Source organism: Silurus aristotelis, assembly GCF_946808225.1.
Source record: "Silurus aristotelis genome assembly, chromosome: 1".
NCBI lineage: Eukaryota > Metazoa > Chordata > Actinopteri > Siluriformes > Siluridae > Silurus > Silurus aristotelis.
Window position 1 is genome coordinate 43,781,121 of NC_139574.1, and position 22,500 is coordinate 43,803,620.

Sequence of the window (22,500 nt, forward strand, 5' to 3'; positions counted from 1 at the left end):
CCCCCTCTTTCTCTCTCCTCAAGTCCTCAAAAATGAAGCTCCCAGTTAAATTGATTGTATTCTGACTATCCTCTAATTCAGAGCACATGTTAATAACGAGCAGCGTTCCAACAATTCCACCAGTGGTGATAAGGTGTAGATTGATGTGGTCTGGCAGAATGAGATGAGATGAGATTGGATGAGATGAGATGAGCTGAGATGATCAGTTGGATCAGAAAGCCAGCCAAGGCCTGGTCTTTCTCATCCAGAATCCCCGAAGCTGCTCAAGTGGCACATGGTCACCTCCGAGGCTGTGCTGCATATGTGTAGACTGGAGCCAGAAAAACAGGAGATGGAGACGAGCAATGGGTAACACACACATCTATAGACAGCCATAGTTTCCATTTAGTTTCCATTTCAGTGTGATTATACCGGGGGGCCCTGAGAGGGAGAAGAACACAAAGCCAGACACCCACATTTCCTGAGAGTTGTGCCAAACTATACAGAGCTGCAGAGAAAGACCTCCCACTGGAACACCAAACTGCACCACTGGTTACATTTTAGAAATACTTTAAATACAGAGAGAAGACGACTGATTAAAGGACCAGATTACGGCGTGTTGAAGCCTCCAGATCAGTTTGGCACGGATTCTTCAACTCGGAATGCCATTATTCCAGAAGATATGACCTGATGGGGTGGTGGTAGTGCTTGAGAGATCTGTCTGACGTGTCATTCCAGAAGCTCTCGGTGACTGTGAAGACCATGGCATATGATTTACATCCTTTTCACCCTCAGTGTGCTTTTGAGCACTGGTGCTGGGTGAAGTCATGCTCGAATAGAGCTTTCATCAGAGGAACAGAGCTGCAGTATTGATTTGCAGTGATGCTTCACTGGAAAAGTCAAATCAGTGCAGAAAATTTAGTCGATGACCCTCACGGCATAATTCATTTACCAGCTCATGGTTCATGAATGCTTTTGATTTGAACATCAATGGAGAGAAGCATTTTTCTAGTTTTACAATTACGAAATATTTCGTATTTCTGGAGTCTGGAACCAAACACTGCAAAAACTCCCTAAAATCTCATTTAATACAAAATATAGAATGATTCTTAAATTGAGAGTAATTCTCTTGTTCTCTGGTTTCGTGCAAATGAAGCCAGTTTAAAGTTAATACAAGTAAATTGACGGCTTGAAATAAGTGTTTTAATGCTAATCTGTTCTTTTCTAAAGCTTGTGTGTTATTATCTCACTGCACTGGCAGACCATTCAACTCGTTTCTAATCTGTATCTTCTGAAATCATTGGTTTTTTATTCGTTCATCATTTTTGCAGTGATACAGGAACATATCCTTGTAGCAGGTTTGTCTGATTTAGCGGATACTAAGTTTTCAGGAGATTTTGGAACGCTGGGTTTTGTGAGCAATTTCAGGGCAGGACTTTTAATTGTGTGGTTGGTGATGGTTCGTATTTTAGCGTTTTCTGAAATCAATACAGGTTAAACTTCACAATATCAGGTTACATTCCCGCAGACTATTTCTGGTGTTTCAGCCGGAATCGAGCAGGAAGACTGTTCAGGAGTGCGGAGTGTGTTTTCCTTCCACTCTGTCGGGCGTCTTGGCTGTAAACACCAGTCTCGGCTCATTTACAGAGACATGCTGAGGGCGAAATGAAGACATTAGCTTGAGATGAACCACTGAGGATGATCTGTAGTTAAGTGTTATAGCCTGATCTAAGATGGAGACTCTCAGCTGTTTGGAAACGTATTACTAACGTACTTACAGGGCAGAAGCTGTAATCAAAATATTTAAATCAAAGAGCGTTCCATTTAGATTCCGGAACTTTCCAGCCAGTGTTTGTCGGAAAAGCTCTTCAACATTTAAAAGATGAGAGAGGAGTGTTTTCATCATCAGTACACTTCAACTCTGAGAGACAAAATGAGGAAATAAATTCAGAAAATCACATTGTCTAATTTTTTAAGAATTTATTTGCAAATTTTAGTGTAAAATTAGTATTTAATCACCTACAAAAAAAATCAAGATTTCTGTCTCTCACAGACCTGTAACTTCTTCTTAAATGCATTAGCATAGCTAAAAACTAGAATTATGGTCGATGCTATCAGTTTTATCTGCTATAATATCATTGTGTACAGAATGTTGTTCTGCTTTTATCTTTTTGTTGTATTTTATGTGCTAAAGGCTAAATGTGAGGTAAAAACGGAGCTTTTTAGCCTGAATAAATGCTGTTTTGTGTCACAGAGGATTGTATTGGTATGTATTTATTCAGTACACAAGCTTGTCTTACACACGCCTGAACGTTAGCGCTTCTAACAGAACTCTCCTGTGTGTTATCTCGCTGATTTTAGCTCTATGCTACATAGATTTATCGCCCACACACTCCCTGAGCTGCTACATTTGCACGCTTCGGCTTCGTCGTTCATTGCCGGGCATCGAAATGATACGCATCACTCATCACTGCGCTAAGCTGTGACGTTTATGTACATCGCTTGCTCGAGAACAGTCATTTTTATCATTGTTTATTGGTATTCCTTCAAAAGCAAGTTGTCAGTTTACCGTAAAGTATCCAAAGGCAATTTACCGCAGTGTTTTCACCTGAAAATGGGCTGGTGGACTCCCAGCAGGTCCTCAGTAAACCAACTGTGGGTTTAAAATAAAAGTAGGTGATGACAGATTGGATTCGACGCCTCAGGCGTTATGGGGTTTCAAATATGGTCAGCTATTGAGAGCAGTTGGTGGAGTTGCGGAAACTCAACATTAAAATCCTGAAGATCCATGGAGGGTTAAACAAAAAATACAAAACCGTTTGCACTCCATCAGGGGGCAGATGAAAACCTCATAATGATGGAACAATAATGAATGGATGTTTGGTGTCACGAGGTTTTTACAATTGATCATTCCAACTCATAATGTTTAATACGAAGCGGTATCAAAAAGTTCAGAGACTAGTTTTGAAACACGCCAACAGGTGGCAGCACGAGGCTGCATGCGCGGTCACAGGAAGCACCGACCTTCATAAGTGTGTCAAAAAACATCGTCCTGTGTGCATCGTGAGCTGGTGTTATTCCTCACACTTGAAACAACGTGCTCTCAGTTTTGACACGCTTCAAAAAAAAAAGACTTCCAGGACAGAAAAACACGGGGAGAGGATTTTAAAGGTGACAGTGTGGAAATATAGAGAAATACTTATGTAAACAGAGCTCGTCTAGCGAAACCTTCTGATACCACCTCGTAACAAAGGCTAAAACGTGATTGACGGCTCCATTGATGGAGCTACAACCTAACAGCAGGTCGTAAAACCCAAGCCAAAAGATCCAGAAGCCTCATTCTACACGTATCGTCTTTTATTTGAACAACCGTGCTGCAGCGAATGATCGTTTCCCCAAAGTCATGCGGTGCAATGGCAGTTAAACACAGTGACATAATGCTTTATAACGGGCAGCGAAGCCTGACTACTGCTGACTCGCTGGCTGAGCTAATGAGATCGATAACGACGAGGTTGGAGCTTCATGCACTAAAAAACACAATGTCCACATCCAGAAACGTCAATAATTCACGAGCGGGATGTGGATCGCTTTTCTCTCGGATGCTCTGAATGTCACTTTGCAAAAAAAAAAAGGCAAAAGGAAGCCTGTTTTAGGAAACTGCTGGGGTTTTGGTGGACAGAAATCTGAGCAAGATTGGAGGTAATTGTTAAACATTCCATTCCACATCTAGTCTCAATTTGCTGAACCCCTACTCTTCTGGGAAGATGTTCCTCTAGATTTTTCCGATTTGTTGAGGAAGCCTGGGGTGCAAGCAGCATTCACATCCATCCTAAAGGTGTTCAATAGGATGTTCAACCAGTGGTGTTCAACCCATGTAACCCATATCTTCATGGAGCTGGCTTTGTGCACGAGGCATTGTCATGCTGGAACAGCTCTGGGTCTCCTTGGGTTTGGGTTTTAGCTGTTTCAAGCTCTTCCTCAGGTATTAACACCATGCCATCTGGTGAGAAGATAGAAGAGCACCAAGTGCTTCAATGCACTGGTCCAAAGCGTGAAAGTGCCACTGCAATAATATGATATTCTGTATGCTTTTCATGTCTGTGATAGATTTTATAGATAACGGCTTTACTCTTTAATCTCTGTAGGGTTCAACAGGAATGAGGAGATGAAGGCCATCGAGGTTCTGCCGATTCTGAAAGAGAAAGTGGCGTTTTTATCAGGTGAGTCGGCACACATACTAAACACACTTCACACAAGTGGAATAGCAGAACAGAATCCTGTCAATGCAACAGCTGGAAGTGAGAGGGGTCAGACCAGCTGTGGTGGATGGGAAGACCTACTCTTTCTTCCTTTTTTCTTTTCTTTCATTTGGTACACTATTATAGACAAAAGTATGTAAACACCTGGGCATAAGACTGGTATCTTTTTGAGCATCACAGTCTTGTCTGTCTGTCTGTCTCTCGATTTGCCTCTTATTGTCCCCATGTTCATGTCTTTCTTTCTTTCTTTCTTTCTTTCTTTCTTTCTTTCTTTCTTTCTTTCTTTCTTTCTTTCTTTCTTTCTTTCTTTCTTTCTTTCTTTTATTTTCTCTATTTTGTTGTCTTTTTGTTCACGTCTTTCTTTCTCTGCTTGTGACCTCTCTCTCCCTCCTTTTGGATGGTCAGAATGATGGAGTGAGATGGTGGTCAGTGTGTGATGTCTTATGGTGTTGTTCTTCCCTGCAGGAGGCCGAGACAGACGAGGAGGTCCGGTCCTCACATTCCCATCCAGGACCAACCATGACAGGATAAGACAGGAGGATCTGCGACGCCTCATTGCCTACCTCGCAGGCATCCCCAGGTCAGGGCTCATCTCCGGGTCCGTTTACATTCATTCATCTATCCATTCCTGGGTCTGAGTCTAAGGGTTATTTGTTATTTATTTGTTCTATTTGCCTCTCTTTCCATTCTCTTTTCCTCTTCCTCTCATCCATTTTCTTTATTACTTTCCCCTGTCTCTTTATATCTTCCTATATAGATAGCTTTTTTTTCTGTCTCTCTATTTCTCTTTCTTTCTGTCTGACTTTCTTTCTTCATTCAACTCTCTCTAAGTAATTCTTTTTGTGTCTCTCTCTCTTACCCTCTCTCCCCCACTCTCTCTCCCCACTCTCTCTCTCTCTCTCTCTCCCTCCCTCCCCTTGGGTGGTCAGTATGATCAGTGAAGCACATGTGTTCAGTTCTCTTTAATGTAAGACTCAGATTGTATGGAAAGTGCAGCTGTGGACGTTGAACTTTCTTACAAGTATTTTATTTTCCTCCTCCGCTGTAACGGTGAGTAGTACAGTTCCTCAGCGCATTCCTCCAGATGTTGTTGCGCTCAGCAGTGTAATTTCTCTGCAGCGAGGAGGTCAGCAGGCATGGCTTCACAGTCATCGTGGACATGCGAGGCTCCAAATGGGATTCCATCAAGCCCTTACTGAAGATCCTGCAGGAATCGTTTCCGTCCTGCATCCACGTCGCGCTCATCATCAAACCTGACAACTTCTGGCAGAAGCAGAGGACCAATTTCGGCAGCTCCAAGTTCGAGTTTGAGGTGCGCTGTATACCTTCTAGTCACGACAAAGGGATGGAGAATGGGGTGCGAGGTTTCAGAAGATTTTCTGTGCTAATGTAATGCTCAAGCTATGATAATGATCCAGTCTCCTGCTAAACACCGGCTTTGGCCGAGTTACTGTCAAAACCAGAGCTGCTAAAATTAGACCCGACCTATTTAAGCCAAGAGACACACCAATAGCCTTTTAGCTAACATTAGCGATTTCAGTTCCAGCCAACACACAAACATGATAACATTTTGTTTGCTAATGTAATGTTTATTAACACATTGGTATAAAATTTGTTCCTTGACAAAAAGTTGAAATTGTTGCCATTGTAAAAAATTCACTGACATTATTTAATAATTTGTTACTTGCTAGCTAAGATTTTGTCAGATAGTATAATGTTGATTATCATTTCATAGTTTCTAGCTACATTAGTGCTAATGCACATTTCATTATAAGAAAACATAATAACAGAATGAAAAAAGTAAACAATTTCATGATTTTCAGTGGTCAGTTTTTGTATTGTAATCTATTTTCATTCAGAGTGCATTGAGAAACGTATGAAAAAGATTTTATTTGCAAATTCCTGCCTTTTAGCTGATTTAGTGAGCTAGTGTAATATTGATTATTGGAGGAGCTCAGGTACCTGGGTTCAACAGTGTAGAGTAATGGAGAGTGTGTTAGAGAAGTGAAGAAAAGAAAGAAGAAGAAGAAGATAATGTTATGATAAGTGTTTGGTTTTTCTGGCTTGCATTAGCATTATCTTGCCATCTTAGTCCGGTTTTTAAATAAATGCAGAAATACTAAAATAAAGGTTTGCCATTGAGATAGCCAAAAATTTAGCTAGCCAAAGATACACCTCAGATAGGACCAAACACACATTCACACCTCTGGGCGAGCTAGTGTAGTGAGTCCACCAGGTTCAAAATCTTTTCTGGAAATGGTGAGCTACATTCCTTAGTGATGTAATGTTTTCTTCTTGCATTACTCTAGACTATAATGGTATCTCTGGAGGGCTTGTCGAAGGTGGTGGACCCATCACAGCTGACTGCTGATCTGGAAGGAAGCCTAGACTATGATCATGAAGAGTGGATTGAGGTTCGTGTGGCCTTTGAGGAGTTTGCAGGTAATGTGTCACGTGCACTCGGACGCCTCATGGAGCTCCAGGAGCTGGTGTCACGTCGAGAGCTTCCCGTTGACCTTGAGGTGGCGCGATGTGCCATGGACGAACACAGTGCTCTGAAGAAGCGTCTAGCAAAGGCTCCAACTGAGGAACTGGAGTCTGAGGGTCAGCACCTGCTGCAGCGTGTACAGTTTGGACAAAAGACCGGTGAAGACGTACAGGGCCTGATGCCCAAGATCTCCGCTCTGCTGGAGGAACTGCGTGCTGCACGACAACACATGCACCAGGCCTGGCACAGCCGAAAGCTTAAACTGGACCAGTGCTTCCAGCTGAGGCTCTTTGAGCAGGACGCTGAGAAGGTTCGTAGGATTACAGCGATAAAGGTTGAACTCTGTTTATGAGGGTAAATGATTTGGATGGTAATAAATAAATGGGCTTAAATCCACCACCATCGATTCCTCACAGTTCTTGGCAGTGGTCCTCAAATGGTCCCTGTTAATTGTAGCGTTGTATCTACAGTGTAAGAACGACTGAATGAATGCTCGTTTAAATACTACAGTCCATCACACTAACTGGTACTGATCACTAGCATTAATGTGCTTATTACTGGTTGATGGTATTTACTGATAGCCAATGAGCTTCCAGTTGAATTGTATTGAATGGATTTGGAAATTGTTGGAATGATCTTTTTTCCCTCAAAGGGTTGAGGCTCAGACTCAGGCTCAGGTTCTGAATGGTGCGCTAGGTGCTAATGAAGTTGGGGTGGTTAGCGCTAATGCTGTTAAATGAATGAATATGTTAATTAATTAACATTGATTAATTAAATATCATTAAAATGAATGAAGTAAAATTTAAATGAGACGATCAGAAACATTAGTATCTTTTTTCTGCAGTACTTCTGCTAGTGGAGCTAACGCTAGCGTTTTGTATCTTAGCGCTTGGCTCGCTAGATTGGGGTTTTTCCCCTAATGAGTGAAAGTTTGCTGGTTGTGTTTGATGTCTGATTCTTCACCTGTCTCCGTTTACCGTCTTTGTAGATGTTTGACTGGATTGTTCACAACAAGGGCCTTTTCCTGACCAGCTACACCGAGATCGGTGCCAACCACCAGCACGTCCTGGAGCTGCAGACCCAGCATAACCACTTTGCTATGAACTGCATGGTAACAGTCTTCATCTTCACCTGTTTTTTTTCATCTCTCTTCTGACCAGTGAGTAGATTGGTGTAGTAATTCTGTATGAAACTGTAATGAAGAGGTTGTATTTGAAAGAAACCGTGTAGAGATCAGTGCTGATCTGGATGGGGGTCTGCAATGGTGTGGAGCGATGGTGTGGCGCGATGGTGTGGAGCGATGGTGTGGAGAATTGGTGTGGAGCGATGGTGTAGAGCGATGGTGTGGAGGGATTGTGTGGAGGGATTGTGTGGAGCGATGGGTCACCTTGTGTGTATGTGCAACTATTGACTGTTGAATTGAGCTGTAATAGCTGGGAGGAAAACCTCGTTCGGTTCTCTCTGGGGACCGGGTCATGGATTAATGCGATCACTGGGAGGATGCATGAGAGGATGTGGGGTTTTTTAGGAAGTTGTTTTTTAGACTGGAAACACAGACGAGTGGAAGCAGCAGTAATGAACAAGAGGAGAGAGAAAAAGTTTTCAGGATTGAGGAAGGAAGGTGTGTAGGAAAGTAGGTTTGATATTTCCTGCAAGTAAGAACCTCAGCTAAAATGAGGCCAAATGGCCTCAGGAGTTTCACACTTGGCCTTCGTTAGAACTTTGAAAAAGGTCACTTTGATCTGATTTGAACAGCAACCTATGAATATAAATTAGGCTCAAATGTTCTGCATGGACAAGTAGCTCAAGATCCTTCTTCAAGTGTCTCCAGCATGTTGTAGATGAGTGACGAGTCGTTCGTGAACGGTGTGTTATAACGTGAGTCGCCTCAAAGAGCGATTCGTTCCTTTTCTACTGGACGTTCATGTGCAAAGTATCGCAACATCTCAGGTTATGTGCAGAAAACACAAAGAAGTTCACCTCTCCACTCTTCCAGTCTGAGTCGTTTCCTCACGTCACTCCTCATGACATTTCAGGAGCATGATGTTGTAAACATGGAGATGATTGCAGTGTTTTAGCCCGAAGCTGCACTCAGAGGGAACTGGTACTGAATGAAAAACATTATCAGGGCAGAATAAAGAATGTTGTCATGAGCACTCGCTTTATTAATGCGCTAAACTCGTTAACTACCGACTTGTTTTTCATGACTAAGACGAGGTTCTTGGATGTTCTGGTTGCCTGGTGGGACTGCTAATAGATTTCATGCTTTTTTTGTGTGTTATTCCTCCTCCCCTGGTCTGGTCTTCTCTCACTTCCTGTTTCTTTCAATAAGCTTTTAGCCTCAGGTGTATTGATTAACAAATTCAATACGCATTTAACGAGACCGCCACAGCTTATTCCGCGGCCCATTAAATATCTCGTTGTAACCCTTTCATTCAATATCTGAGCTTCAGCGATTGATGGCACCAGAGAGAAGGATTCAAATGACTTTTCTACTCGGACGTACAGCCATCAAAACCATCATTCTATTCAAGGATTATTTCCCCATACACGTAGATCATCTCACGTCTTAGTGTAACTGGAAACCCTTTTGCACTCCGCCTCGTGATTTTCGTGGTGTAACGGTACACAGTTGAGTGCGTACCTGTGAGTCACGTTTTGGATGAATTTCAGTACAGATGGGGAAAAAACACAAAACTAAAAAATTGCTTGTAGTTTTTTTATTAACTTTGTTTTTAATTATGAACATCAACAGTTTTTAACTGTTGCTGGACTTTGGATTGGAAAGTCACAAGTTCAGATCTCAGCACCACTAAGCTTCCACTGCGGGGCCCTTGAACAAGGCCCCTAACTCTCTGGAGAAGGGCATCTGCTAAATGGCATAAATGGGCTCTAAAGTGATGCACAGGGTCAGTAACGATTTTTCTGCTATGACATGGTGAATTACAGGTGGTACAGTTTTCCTGGCAATAATAAATACAAATCTAGACTCTTTATAGAAATCGATTTGCTTCACCGTCACGGTTTTTTCTTTTCCCACCCCCAGTAAAAGAGACACAAGTCTGTACCCACGTGTCATGGTTTCTTGGCTTGGCCATGATGTTGTAACGTGATCCATGTGGTGACCCGGTCTGTCTACGTTTCCCATTTATCTAGAAAAGCTAAGTGTGGTGCTCCTGTAGTTGCTTTTCTAGGAAGATGTTCCACTAGATTTTTTGGAGATTTATTTAGCTACATGTGTGCAAGTAAAGGCAGGTAGTGATGAAGGTGTGAAGGTGAGGAGGCCTGGGGTGCAGTCAGTGTTTACATTCATCCCAAAGGGGTTCAGTAGTGGGAAGAACCCCATATGACTGAAAAAGTCGGATATAAAAATAAGTTGTAGAGCTCAACCGATTAATCGATACCAATAGCTAGACTGCATCGTACTTGCCGATTAATCATCCAGTAAAAAAAAAAGCACAAACACCATGTAAAGTAGTACTGAACATTGGTATAAAAAGAATAATGAAAATGTGCTAAATAAAATAAATTCAAACTAAAACAAAAATCACTTAAAAAAACAAACAAACAAACAAAAAAAAGTTACATCGAAATGAATAAAACACTAATCAGCATATTGCATTAGTGATTCGCCTCTAGAGGCCGCTGTCGTGCTGTATAATGCAACCCGGAAAAACTATCGGTATGTATTCTGGCTGACAGCAATCAACTATCGGTGCTGATTAATCATCAAGACCAGCTTCCTGTCTCTCATTTAATGTCCATTAATGTTTGAGGCATTGGATTTGATTGTGCTGTAAATTAGATTGTTTTTTGTTTTTTTTTTGCACTCGAACTTTGAACTCCAAACTGCATTAGTTAAACAAGTATGTATGATTTTTCACCACATATAACTATAGTTTATAATACATTTTTGATACTTAGAAATAACATTCAACATAACATAATGAAAGAACATTCACACGTTCATACTGATGCCGTTTATGGAGTGGATTGAGGTTTATGGAAAGCCAATGATGTCATTTTCGTGATGAGTGAAGTTGCTATTACATGTTTATTATAAAAAATTAATAATAAAACAATAGAACCCAATACATCGAATGCAATCTGAACAACAAAGCAGAGCTTCAGAAGAGTTCACGAGTGTGTGTGTGTGTTTCCGTGCAGAACGTGTACGTGAACATCAGCCGAATCGCAGCAGTGGGCAAGCGGCTCCTGGATGGTGGTCACTACGCGGCAATGCAGATCCAGCAGCTCTCAGCGCAGCTCGAGCGAGAGTGGAAGGCCTTCGCTTCGGCGCTGGATGAGAGGAGCACCATGCTGGAGATGTCGGCCAACTTCCATCAAAAAGCAGACCAGGTAGCAGCGCAATTACAGCATTATCAGTGGAAAAAACTTTCCATAGCAAAGATACCAAGATAATAATATACTATATGGGCAAAAGTTTGTTTTGTGAACATCATTTCACATTTAGTCTCCGTTCACTGTTATAGAGACCTCCTCTCTTCTAGGAAGCTGTTCCACTAGATGTTGTGGAGATTTAAGGAGAGTCATTCAGCTATAAGGGTGTTAGTAAATTGAGGTACTGATGTAGGTGAGAAGGTCTGGGGTGCAGTCAGCGTTCACATTCATCCTAAAGGTGTTCAGAGCTCTATAGCAGGAGATCTTCCACATCTTCCAACGCAGGTTTGGGTCTCCAAGTTCAAGTGAAATCTCCTGCCACACCATCCAAAGACCTCCGATACAATTGTGTGTCTCCAATTTTGTGCTAAAAGTTCGGAGAAGAACCTCATAAAGGTGGACACCCAGAAAGAAGGAGAAGAAAAATCTCTTTGTTTTTGGTTGGTTTTTGTTGGTTCACATGGTCTGCATTTGGTTTTAAAGGGAGCGTAAACTTTTGCACATTCAGAGAATATAGATCGCCCCGAAACCACATAAGATTTTATCGTTTCAGTCGTCAGGCATGTAGAGAGAGAATATTTTCTGTTTGTAGTAAAACGTAAAAGCCCTTTGTTGTTGGTGTGTGATTGAGTCTTCAGAAGGAGAGAAAACGAGAGCACTGCTATCAGGTCTGGTCTTTTATCATCCTCATCCTCTTTCAACAGTAATTGCTTGTTTCCAGCACCATCATTAGCTTGATGCGTTTTCTGTTCTGCTTTCTGGAAAAAAAAAAGGAAAGAAGAAAAGACAGGCTTTCAGACATTAGACGTATAAATCTGTGTTTTTATGATCCGTTATTTCATTTTCTCGTAACAAAGGACGGATTTTTGCCTGAAATGCTTTCATTGATTCATTCATTGAAATCACTGTATTTGAATCATGTTTGTTGAATCGCACGTGTAAACCGCAAAAACTCTGCATCCTGTGTCTCAGTACCTGAGTAATGTGGAGTCGTGGTGTAAAGCATGTGGTGATGGGGAACTGCCCTCGGAGCTCCAGGACCTGGAGGATACCATTCACCACCACCAGGGGCTCTACGAGCACATCACCGCCGCATACTCTGAGGTACCTTCTTTCACCCTCGTTTTGTTAATGGTGGTTGTGCTGGTTCAGGTCTGGTCATTATGACGGTGTACTGTTTCTGTCGGGTTTTCAGCTGAAAGTTGTTCATGGAAAACAAGAACACCATAAGCATGGTGAAGCAGGATGATGGTGGCATCATGTCTGTTTTTAGCATGGACTGGAGCGCCAGTCAAAACCAAGGAACTCATTTGATTCAATCAGTGTTTCTAGCAGATCCTGCAAAGTATGTACAGGATCTTATCATGTAGAAATGTGTAGAAGAACAAGAACGACAAGATAAACCCATACCCATGGTGAAGCTTTTTTTTTTTTTTTAGCAGAGACCGGAGCTCATGATAGAGGAAATCTGTGGAACTTGAAGAGATCTGCTTGGATCTGGAGCATTTTTACGATGGTGGTAGAAATTTAGGGATCTTTAACAAGATGTCAAGGGTTTGGTTTCAACCTTTTTCTGAAGCCAAGTGAAGTCCTTGAAAAGCTCGTTGTCGAAAGGTGTGAAAGATATGAACAAGAAAGTTTACAATTCAAAGAAAACCATGTGGTGACAGGATCATGCTATGAAGTTCTTTTTCTTTAGCAAAGAACTTCTGGAACTTAATGATTAGGAATAACAAAGAAGCTAAACCCCAAAAAATCAGGGCTCCAACCTGGTCATCAGGCTTTAATAAGTATCACGTTGACCACTTTCTCTTTTTTTAGGTGAGTCAAGATGGAAAATCCCTGTTGGACAAACTCCAGCGGCCTTTGAGTCAAGGAAGCGCCGATTCATTAACAGCCTCGGCCAACTACTCCAAGGCAGTGCACCACGTCCTGGACATCATCCACGAGGTGCTGCACCACCAGCGCCAACTGGAGAACATCCTGCAGCACCGCAAACTTCGCCTGCACCAGCGCCTGCAGCTCTGCGTCTTTCAACAAGATGTCCAACAGGTAACGTCCAGCGGGATTTGGTGTAGGGGGCGAGTTGGGGGGGCTCCATTCAGCACTTACATCACTACTAACTGGAATGCTACTTAGGGATTCAGGAGTTTGGGAATTCTACGGTTTTTCCAAATCGTACACTGTTTTCCAGCCTAATCTGGAGAGATGTGAGATCACGTTGTTTCCTGAATTACGAAGGTCGGTGCTCCCTGTGACTGCGTGCAGCCCTCTGCTGCCACCTGTTGGCGTGTCACGAAACTAGTTTCTATTGTTAAAAGGCTAAACAGAGTAGAAGAAACTCTAGTCTTCTCGTCCTTGATACGGTTCATCAGATTTTTTTTATTGCGTTTGATCTCAACAAACGTAACGTAGATTTAAATTCTTAATTACTGCAGCTGCAAATATTTAACTGAAATGCTCGACGTTTATGGATCGTCTCCACCCGTAAAAAAGGATTTTGGTCGGTGCCCTTAAATACACAAAAACTCAACTTTTCTCGGGGCAAGATGATCAAAGCGACTTTAGGTAGACATCACCATAGCTCGTTCCTTTATTTCCACCCAAACCTTCTCTAAAACACATGTGCATGGCTTTTCTTCCTTCAAATTTATACACCCTCTCCCTACACACACACACACACACACACTCCTGCACATGGAAACGTTCAGAATTCCATATGCCACCATGGTGCTGTATCAAAAAGAGAACTATTCCTCCATTAACAAATGTCTGACTGGGAAATAATTAGGTTCCTGTTAGGTCACATGACACCACCGTGTCGTCGCTACTCCTTAGTGTTTCATATCTTCAATGCTGGTTCTTTTTCAAATCTGGTCCTCGACATGGCGCACAGTTTTACGAGTCCATAAAGTCCCAGACTGAGCGTCTGGTGGGTTTAAAACGACGCGGTCTGAAATCAAACTCCGCCGAACAACGTGGTACACCGCTGCGTTTCTCAAGTGTGAAGTGCTGAAGTCATTTTGCTCACAGGAGCCCCCTTGTGGTTCTTCTACCCCCTGTTTTTGTTTTAACCCCAACCCTGCTGTGATCAGGTGCTGGACTGGATCGAGAATCATGGCGAGGCGTTCCTCAGTAAGCACACGGGCGTGGGGAAGTCCCTGCACCGAGCCCGGGCGCTGCAGAAACGCCATGAAGATTTCGAAGAGGTGGCGCAGGTACGGACAAGAACGTTACCTTCAGTGCCCTTATGTTGTCTGGTCTTCTGTGGTTCCTTCGATCAAAAAGAGAAATTGTCACTTCTAGTAAACTTAGAACTTTGTTACTGATTGAATGTGACGAGTCATTAAGCAGCAAGTCTAATGCTAATGCTAATGTAAACTATTCTAACTCAAATGATTTACCAATGGAGTCGTCTGAGGAACTTCTCATAAAGAGCTAATAACGTAGCAGACCAGCTTCCATAAAGATCAAGCAACCTAAAGGAAATAATGGAAAGCCAATGAGGTCCCATTAAAATGTGATTTGTTCTCTGTGGATCGACGTGTACACGAGTTTGATCGTATCTTCTTCAGAACACGTACACTAACGCCGATAAGTTGCTGGAGGCTGCCGAACAGCTGGCCCAGACCAGCGAGTGTGACCCTGAGGAGATCTACCAGGCTGCCCACCAGTTACAGGACCGCATCCAGGACTTTGTGAGGCGTGTGGAGCAGAGAAAGGTCCTGCTGGATATGTCCGTGGCCTTCCATACTCACGGCAAAGAGGTGCGTGTTTTTATAACCACATTCTTCTGCAGGATTTCGGTGGAAAGTTTCGGCCAGGGAGACCTCCGTTCTCTGGTTCTGTGCCGATAATGAGACCGGGTCGGTGCGGGTTCCGCCTCGATACGGACCTTCTCAAATTAGACTTTAGTTGACTTTCCTGCGTCCCTGAAAAGAATTAGACGCCGTCTAGACATCTCACTAATGAAAGCATAAGAGATCAGATAAAGTGGTGGTCAGTTGTGGCTTCTTTTGAGAAGGTTGTGAGTTCAAATCCTAAATATTCGTGTTTTCATTCTGTTGCCCTGTTCAGTTTTCAAAAATATAAAAGTAAGAATTTGTAAACTGTTTTTTATAAAGCGAAGGCTGCGTCTGCGTGTTTTGTAGTTTCTTGCACATGAACATCAGTTGCTGTAGGTGTTCAGTTTTATACAACGCACCAGTACTGGTTTAGCTGGTTCTGTTAGCGAAGCCCAAACTTCCCTTCTTTATCCTGAAACCGCATCCCATCGGCGTTTATTGGCGCGTCGGTGGACTCTGGACTATCGCCCCTGTGCGTGCTCATGCATTAGCAACCATAAATGTGTATCATCAGCGATGGCGTAGTAAATACTCTAAAATAACACTTATCTTAATGTGCCCATATGGCGCGAGGCTAGCCATCTGCTATCTGCAGGACGGAGCCCAGAACAGGGTTCCAGATCCACGTCTGACTGCGGGATGGACATCATGGAAGGGGACGTGGAAAAAGGGGAGAAGGGAAGAAAAGCGGAAGAAAAGACTTGCTGGGATTTGAGCTCCATTTTCTTTTTCATGCCAGAAGAAGCAGATGGCACCAGCACCAGGAGCGCTGAGTTTTTCCCTCCCATCCGTTTGTCCTTTTATCAGGTTTATATCTTTAAATCTGGAACAAAAAGACCGAGTAGAAAGTATTCAGTCACTGTTGAAGTTTGAAGGAACTCTGCTCTAACCTTCATGTAGACCCAGGATCGTCCTTCACTGCATTCCCATGCTGGGATTTGAACTCATGACCTTCTGATCAGATTACATCGTCTTACCCACTGAGCTTAAGTGTAAAATATCAGACTTGCGTTAGACAGCATTGTTTTTAGTTCATCGAGATTTACTTTTTATAGAACATTCCAACGTTGACCCAATGGAGGCTTTAAAAAGGGAATCTGGAAAGAATTTGGTGTTTATAAATTACAGAAAATATCAGATGTTGAAGATTGAGGAAGAGATCAGATGTTGTCTGGATGTTGCCTTGTTGACCTTTTCCTTGGGTTTCAGCTGTGGACGTGGCTGGAGGAACTGCAGAAGGAGCTGCTGGATGACGTGTACGCCGAGTCGGTGGAGGCCGTGCAGGATCTGATCAAGCGTTACGGGCAGCAGCAGCAGACCACACTGCAGTGCACCGTCAATGTCATCAAGGAGGGCGAGGAGCTCATCCAGCAGCTCAGGTGAGGAAATATCACACCCAATCACCTGCTTGGAAGCAGACAAGAGTTCTGTGGAATTCACGGTAAACAGTCTGATGCTAGACGTCTGACGTGCGCCGTTTCCCCCTCGACAGAGACTCGGCCATTTCCAGTAATAAAACGCCGCACAACAGCTCCATGGCACACATCGAGAGCGTCCTGCAGCAGCTGGATGAGGCTCAGGCTCGCATGGAGGAGCTCTTTCAGGAGCGCAAGATCAAACTCGAGCTTTTTCTCCAGCTGCGCCTCTTCGAGAGGGACGCCATCGACGTGAGTTCCTTCATTCGTTCCTACTTGCTAGCTAAAAAAAACGTGTTCCTTTTCTACAGCAGCATCACAGGATGTCTACCAAAGTGCACTTTATACTTTATTTATATATTAAAACACTATATTGGAGGTTTTGGGACACCTGACGTATTTAAGCCGTATGGAGATCTTCAGTGAACTGTTTGTAGTTGTACAGAACCTCTTTGTATGCAGGAGCATGAAATTCTTCCCTCACTTAAACTTGGAGACCCAAACCTGTTCCATAAACCTGTTCCAGCTCCATCTGCTTTCCATGGGGTTGGAAGATGTGGAAGATATCCTGCTATAGAGCCTTTAGACACCTTTAGGATGAATGTGAATCCCACCTACATACCTGACTTTACTAAACCCCTTCTTGTAGCTAAATAGAGACTCAATGTGGAATGAGATGTTGGTCACATACAAATATTATGGCCAGGTGTCCACAAACTTTTGTCCATATATACAGTGAGGAAAATAAGTATTTAAACACTCTGCTATTTTGCAAGTTCTCCCACTTAGAAATCATGGAGGGGTCTGAAATTGTCATCGTAGGTGCATGTCCACTGTGAGAGACATAATCTAAAAAAAAAAATCCAGAAATCACAATGTATGATTTTTTAACTATTTATTTGTATGATGCAGCTGCAAATAAGTATTTGAACACCTGAGAAAGTCAATGTTAATATTTGGTACAGGAGCCTTTGTTTGCAATTACAGAGGTCAAACGTTTCCTGTAGTTTTTCACCAGGTTTGCACACACTGCAGGAGGGATTTTGGCCCACTCCTCCACACAGATCTTCTCTAGATCAGTCAGGTTTCTGGCCTGTCGCTGAGAAACACGGAGTTTGAGCTCCCTCCAAAGATTCTCTATTGGGTTTAGGTCTGGAGACTGGCTAGGCCACGCCAGAACCTTGATATGCTTCTTACAGAGCCACTCCTTGGTTATCCTGGCTGTGTGCTTCGGGTCATTGTCATGTTGGAAGACCCAGCCTCGACCCATCTTCAATGCTCTAACTGAGGGAAGGAGGTTGTTCCCCAAAATCTCGCAATACATGGCCCCGGTCATCCTCTCCTTAATACAGTGCAGTCGCCCTGTCCCATGTGCAGAAAAACACCCCCAAAGCATGATGCTACCACCCCCATGCTTCACAGTAGGGATGGTGTTCTTGGGATGGTACTCATCATTCTTCTTCCTTCAAACACGTTTAGTGGAATTATAACCCAAAAGTTCTATTTTGGTCTCATCTGACCACATGACTTTCTCCCATGACTTCTCTGGATCATCCAAATGGTCATTGGCAAACTTAAGACGTGCCTGGACATGTGCTGGTTTAAGCAGGGGAACCTTCCGTGCCATGCATGATTTCAAACCATGACGTCTTAGTGTATTACCAACAGTAACCTTGGAAACGGTGGTCTCAGCTCTTTTCAGGTCAATGACCAGCTCCTCCCGTGTAGTTCTGGGCTGATTTCTCACCTTTCTTAGGATCATTGAGACCCCACGATGTGAGATCTTGCATTGAGCCCCAGTCCGAGGGCGATTGACAGTCATGTTTAGCTTCTTCCATTTTCTAATGATTGCTCCAACAGTGGACCTTTTTTCACCAAGCTGCTTGGCAATTTCCCCGTAGCCCTTTCCAGCCTTGTGGAGGTGTACAATTTTGTCTCTAGTGTCTTTGGACAGCTCTTTGGTCTTGGCCATGTTAGTAGTTGGATTCTTACTGATTGTATGGGGTGGACAGGTGTCTTTATGCAGCTAACGACCTCAAACAGGTGCATCTAATTTAGGATAATAAATGTAGTGGAGGTGGAGATTTTAAAGGCAGACTAACAGGTCTTTGAGGGTCAGAATTCTAGCTGATAGACAGGTGTTCAAATACTTATTTGCAGCTGTATCATACAAATAAATAGTTTAAAAATCATACATTGTGATTTCTGGATTTTTTTTTTTAGATTATGTCTCTCACAGTGGACATGCACCTATGATGACAATTTCAGACCCCTCCATGATTTCTAAGTGGGAGAACTTGCAAAATAGCAGCGTGTTCAAATACTTATTTTCCTCACTGTATATAAGGGGGTTTCAGTATCAACACCCCACCCCCCCGACACCTGATCTCGTGGAACCTGATTCCTATTAAAAACTCGCGTCTCGGTTTCTGTTACCTGATACTCAGGGTTCAGATCCAGGTCGATCCAGAGCATCATTACTGAGGTCCTCAGTTTGAGGTCCTCAGGCATGAATGTGAAGATTGATGGTGTTCTCCTGCAACACCTGAAGCTCCTCTGAGTTATTTTGCTGGGACGAGCTTGTCAGTGTGAGCACCTGTGTGTGTGTGTGTGTGTGTGTGTGTGTGTATGGGTGTGTGTGTGTGACACCCCGTTTCTTCACGTTGTTCCTGGTTTCTACTTGGCTGCTTTAAACTCAACACAAAGAAACAGAAGAGACAAAGATGATTCTCCTCATTCCAGGTGTGAGGTAACGTTCTTCATGTCATGCGTGCAATAATGATTTGGAACGTGATTCGAAACATGATGTCTTTCAGGAGGTGTGTGTGTGTGTGTGTGTATGTGTGTGTGTGTGTGTGTGTGTGTGTGTGTAGTGCATGTTATACCACCTTTGACCACAAGGGGCACTCAAGTAGCCAAATAAGCCCTATTAGCGATCCTGCTGCAACCTGCTACTTTACTTTCACTCAAACACAACTGCTGTGTTTGAGTGATAGTGAAGGAGGCGTGTCCTGTGTGTTTGAGTGATAGTGAAGGGGCGTGTCCTGTGTGTTTGAGTGATAGTGTAGGAGGCGTGTCCTGTGTGTGAGTTATATAAAGTAGGCGTGTCCTGTGTGTTTGAGTAATAGTGAAGGAGGCGTTTCCTGTGTGTTTAAGTGATAGTGAAGGGGCGTGTCCTGTGTGTTTGAGTGATAGTGAAGGGGCGTGTCCTGTGTGTTTGAGTGATAGTGAAGGGGCGTGTCCTGTGTGTTTGAGTGATAGTGAAGGAGGCGTGTCCTGTGTGTTTAAGTGATAGTGTAGAAGGCATGTCCTGTGTGTGAGTTATATAAAGTAGGCGTGTCCTGTGTGTTTGAGTGATAGTGAAGGGGCGTGTCCTGTGTGTTTGAGTGATAGTGTAGAAGGCATGTCCTGTGTGTGAGTTATATAAAGTAGGCGTGTCCTGTGTGTTTGAGTGATAGTGAAGGAGGCGTGTCCTGTGTGTTTAAGTGATAGTGAAGTGGGCGTGGCTTCACAGTAAATGAATGCCTAATTAATATTTTGTACTTGTACTGAAACACAACAGTGTCTCAGAGAGAAACACACTCCTAATTATCATCACTACAGCTGACTTACTTAATAGCAGTGTAACGTAATCGTATACACACACACACACACACACACACACACACACACACACACACGCACACGCACACAGAATGATAAAACTTGTAATTGAGAGTGTAATTGGGATCCTCATGCTCATTCAGGTCTTGATCCCAGTGTGTGTATGTGTGTGTGTGTGTGTGTGTGTGTGTGTGTGTGCAGGTGATCTCAGACCTGGAGTCGTGGAGTGAGGAGTTATCTCAGCAGCTTGGTGAGTTCGATACGGAGGAGTTGACCGTAGCTGAGCAGAGACTCCAGCAGCACGCAGAGAAAACGCTCACCATGAACAACCTGACGTTCAACGCCATCCACCAGGGCCAGGAGCTGCTGCAGTACGTCACTGAAGTGCAGACCTCAGGTGTGTGTGTGTGTGTGTGTGTGTGTGTGTGTGTGTGTGTGTGAGAGAGAGTTTGAGATTGATGGTTAACCGACTAGGCTTAAGAGGGGGTGGAGCTGCTAATGCTAAGTTAGAGAGACTAACACACACACACACACACACACACACACACACACACACACACACACACACAGTCACACACAGTCACACTACTGTAATCCTCTAGAAATCACTAGACATTCTGCTCACACACACACACACACACACACACACACACACACACACACACACACACCTAACAGAATTGCATTAGTGAAGTCGTCTCCCAGGTTTAGCCCAATGCAGTTCTGGGTGGCAGGTGTGAAATGTGAGTAAAGTGTGTGTGTGTGTGTGTGTGTGTGTGTGTGTGTGTGTGTGGGGTGTGTGTGTGTGTGTGTGTGTGTGTGTGTGTGTAGCTTTGCAAAATCACATTTTGTCCTTTCGTGTTAGATGCTTCATATAGGACAGGGATTATCTCTCTCACTCTCTCTCTCTCTCTCTCTCTCTCTCTCTCTCTCTCTCACTCCCCCCCCCCCCCCCTCTCTCTCTCTCTCTGTAGGTATAGAGTTGTTGTGTGATCGGGACGTGGACATGGCCACACGTGTGCAGGACCTGCTGGACTTCCTGCATGAGAAGCAGCAGGAGCTGGATGCAGTGGCCGAGCAGCACCGTCGTCATCTGGAACAGTGTGTCCAACTGCTCCACCTACAGGCCGAGGTCAAACAGGTAAAACATACATACACACACACACACACACACACACACACACACACACACCAACACAAACACACATACGAAGCACAGTGAAATTATTTTCTTCTCATATCGCAACTTATTTGTAAACCAGAGTCAGATCACAGAGTCAGATCACAGAGTCAGATCACAGAGTCACAGAGTCAGATCACAGAGTCACAGAGTCAGATCACAGAGTCAGATCACAGAGTCAGATCACAGAGTCAGATCACAGAGTCACAGAGTCAGATCACAGAGTCACAGAGTCAGATCACAGAGTCAGATCACAGAGTCAGATCACAGAGTCAGATCACAGAGTCACAGAGTCAGATCACAGAGTCAGATCACAGAGTCACAGAGTCAGATCACAGAGTCACAGAGTCAGATCACAGAGTCACAGAGTCAGATCACAGAGTCAGATCACAGAGTCAGACCTGATACAGCGCCTCTGGAGCACAGAGGGTTAAGGGCCTTTCTCAAGGGCCCAAGAGTGGCAGCTTGGTGATGCTGGGGCTTAAACCCCGACCTTCTAATTAGTAACCCAGTGCCTTAACCACTGAGCACCCTATGTGTGTGTGTGTGTGTGTGTGTGTGTGTGTGTTGCAGGTCCTGGGATGGATCCGTAACGGTGAGTCCATGCTGAACGCCGGTCTGATCACAGCCAGTTCACTGCAGGAGGCCGAGCAGCTACAGAGGGAACACGAGCAGTTCCAGCATGCTATCGAGGTCACACACACACACACACACACACACACACACACACACACACACACACACACACACACACACACACTGTCTCACTTTGATGTACTTCTTAAATGTATGGAAGGCTTAGTTATTGTTCTGACCTCTAGGGAAATAAGCACTGCTGTTCTCCCCCTCCCCCTCCCACTGTCTCCTGCCCCACACCCCCTGTGTCCTGTCCTCTGTCTGTGCTGTAGAAGACACACCAGAGCGCCTTGCAGGTGCAGCAGAAAGCCGAGGCCATGCTCCAGGCCGCTCACTACGACGGCGAGACCATCCGCGAGTGCGCTGAGAAGGTGGCGTCTCACTGGCAGCAGCTCATGCTTAAGATGGAGGACCGACTCAAACTCGTCAATGCCTCGGTGGCCTTCTACAAAACCTCCGAGCAGGTGAAGGAGACCAGAACCTTTCAAACATTTCTAGCAAACAAGGGAACAAGGCAGTCTGCGTAAAAGTATTTACAGGGATTGAGGACAAATGAACAGTGGTGCAGTTTTAGAGGACAAATTTCTGCAGAATGAACCAAGCAGGGAAAGAGGAAGTGAGAGAACAAGGGGAAGTGGATGAAGGTCTAAAGGGTTTATAGTACTACAGAAATTCAGGAAGAACAAGCACAAAC

At 43.8% G+C, this 22,500-nt stretch overlaps 1 protein-coding gene across 3 annotated transcripts in view; it reads left to right on the forward strand.

The window, feature by feature from the left end:
- Window positions 1-22,500, forward strand: part of triob (trio Rho guanine nucleotide exchange factor b) — a 71,332-nt gene that overhangs the window by 14,610 nt on the left and 34,222 nt on the right. For all 3 annotated transcript variants that reach the window (XR_014533691.1, XR_014533692.1, XM_083541785.1), the window contains 16 exons: window positions 4,125-4,199; window positions 4,704-4,818; window positions 5,358-5,550; window positions 6,548-7,036; window positions 7,715-7,837; window positions 10,894-11,085; window positions 12,100-12,231; window positions 12,949-13,179; window positions 14,223-14,345; window positions 14,703-14,894; window positions 16,182-16,351; window positions 16,465-16,639; window positions 20,192-20,387; window positions 20,965-21,131; window positions 21,744-21,863; window positions 22,079-22,270. Coding sequence is in view for 1 of the 3 variants with exons in the window: in XM_083541785.1 (XP_083397911.1) it covers window positions 4,125-4,199; window positions 4,704-4,818; window positions 5,358-5,550; window positions 6,548-7,036; window positions 7,715-7,837; window positions 10,894-11,085; window positions 12,100-12,231; window positions 12,949-13,179; window positions 14,223-14,345; window positions 14,703-14,894; window positions 16,182-16,351; window positions 16,465-16,639; window positions 20,192-20,387; window positions 20,965-21,131; window positions 21,744-21,863; window positions 22,079-22,270 (2,885 nt within the window). In the remaining 2 variants the exon portion in view is untranslated. The remainder of the gene's footprint in view (window positions 1-4,124; window positions 4,200-4,703; window positions 4,819-5,357; window positions 5,551-6,547; window positions 7,037-7,714; window positions 7,838-10,893; window positions 11,086-12,099; window positions 12,232-12,948; window positions 13,180-14,222; window positions 14,346-14,702; window positions 14,895-16,181; window positions 16,352-16,464; window positions 16,640-20,191; window positions 20,388-20,964; window positions 21,132-21,743; window positions 21,864-22,078; window positions 22,271-22,500) is intronic.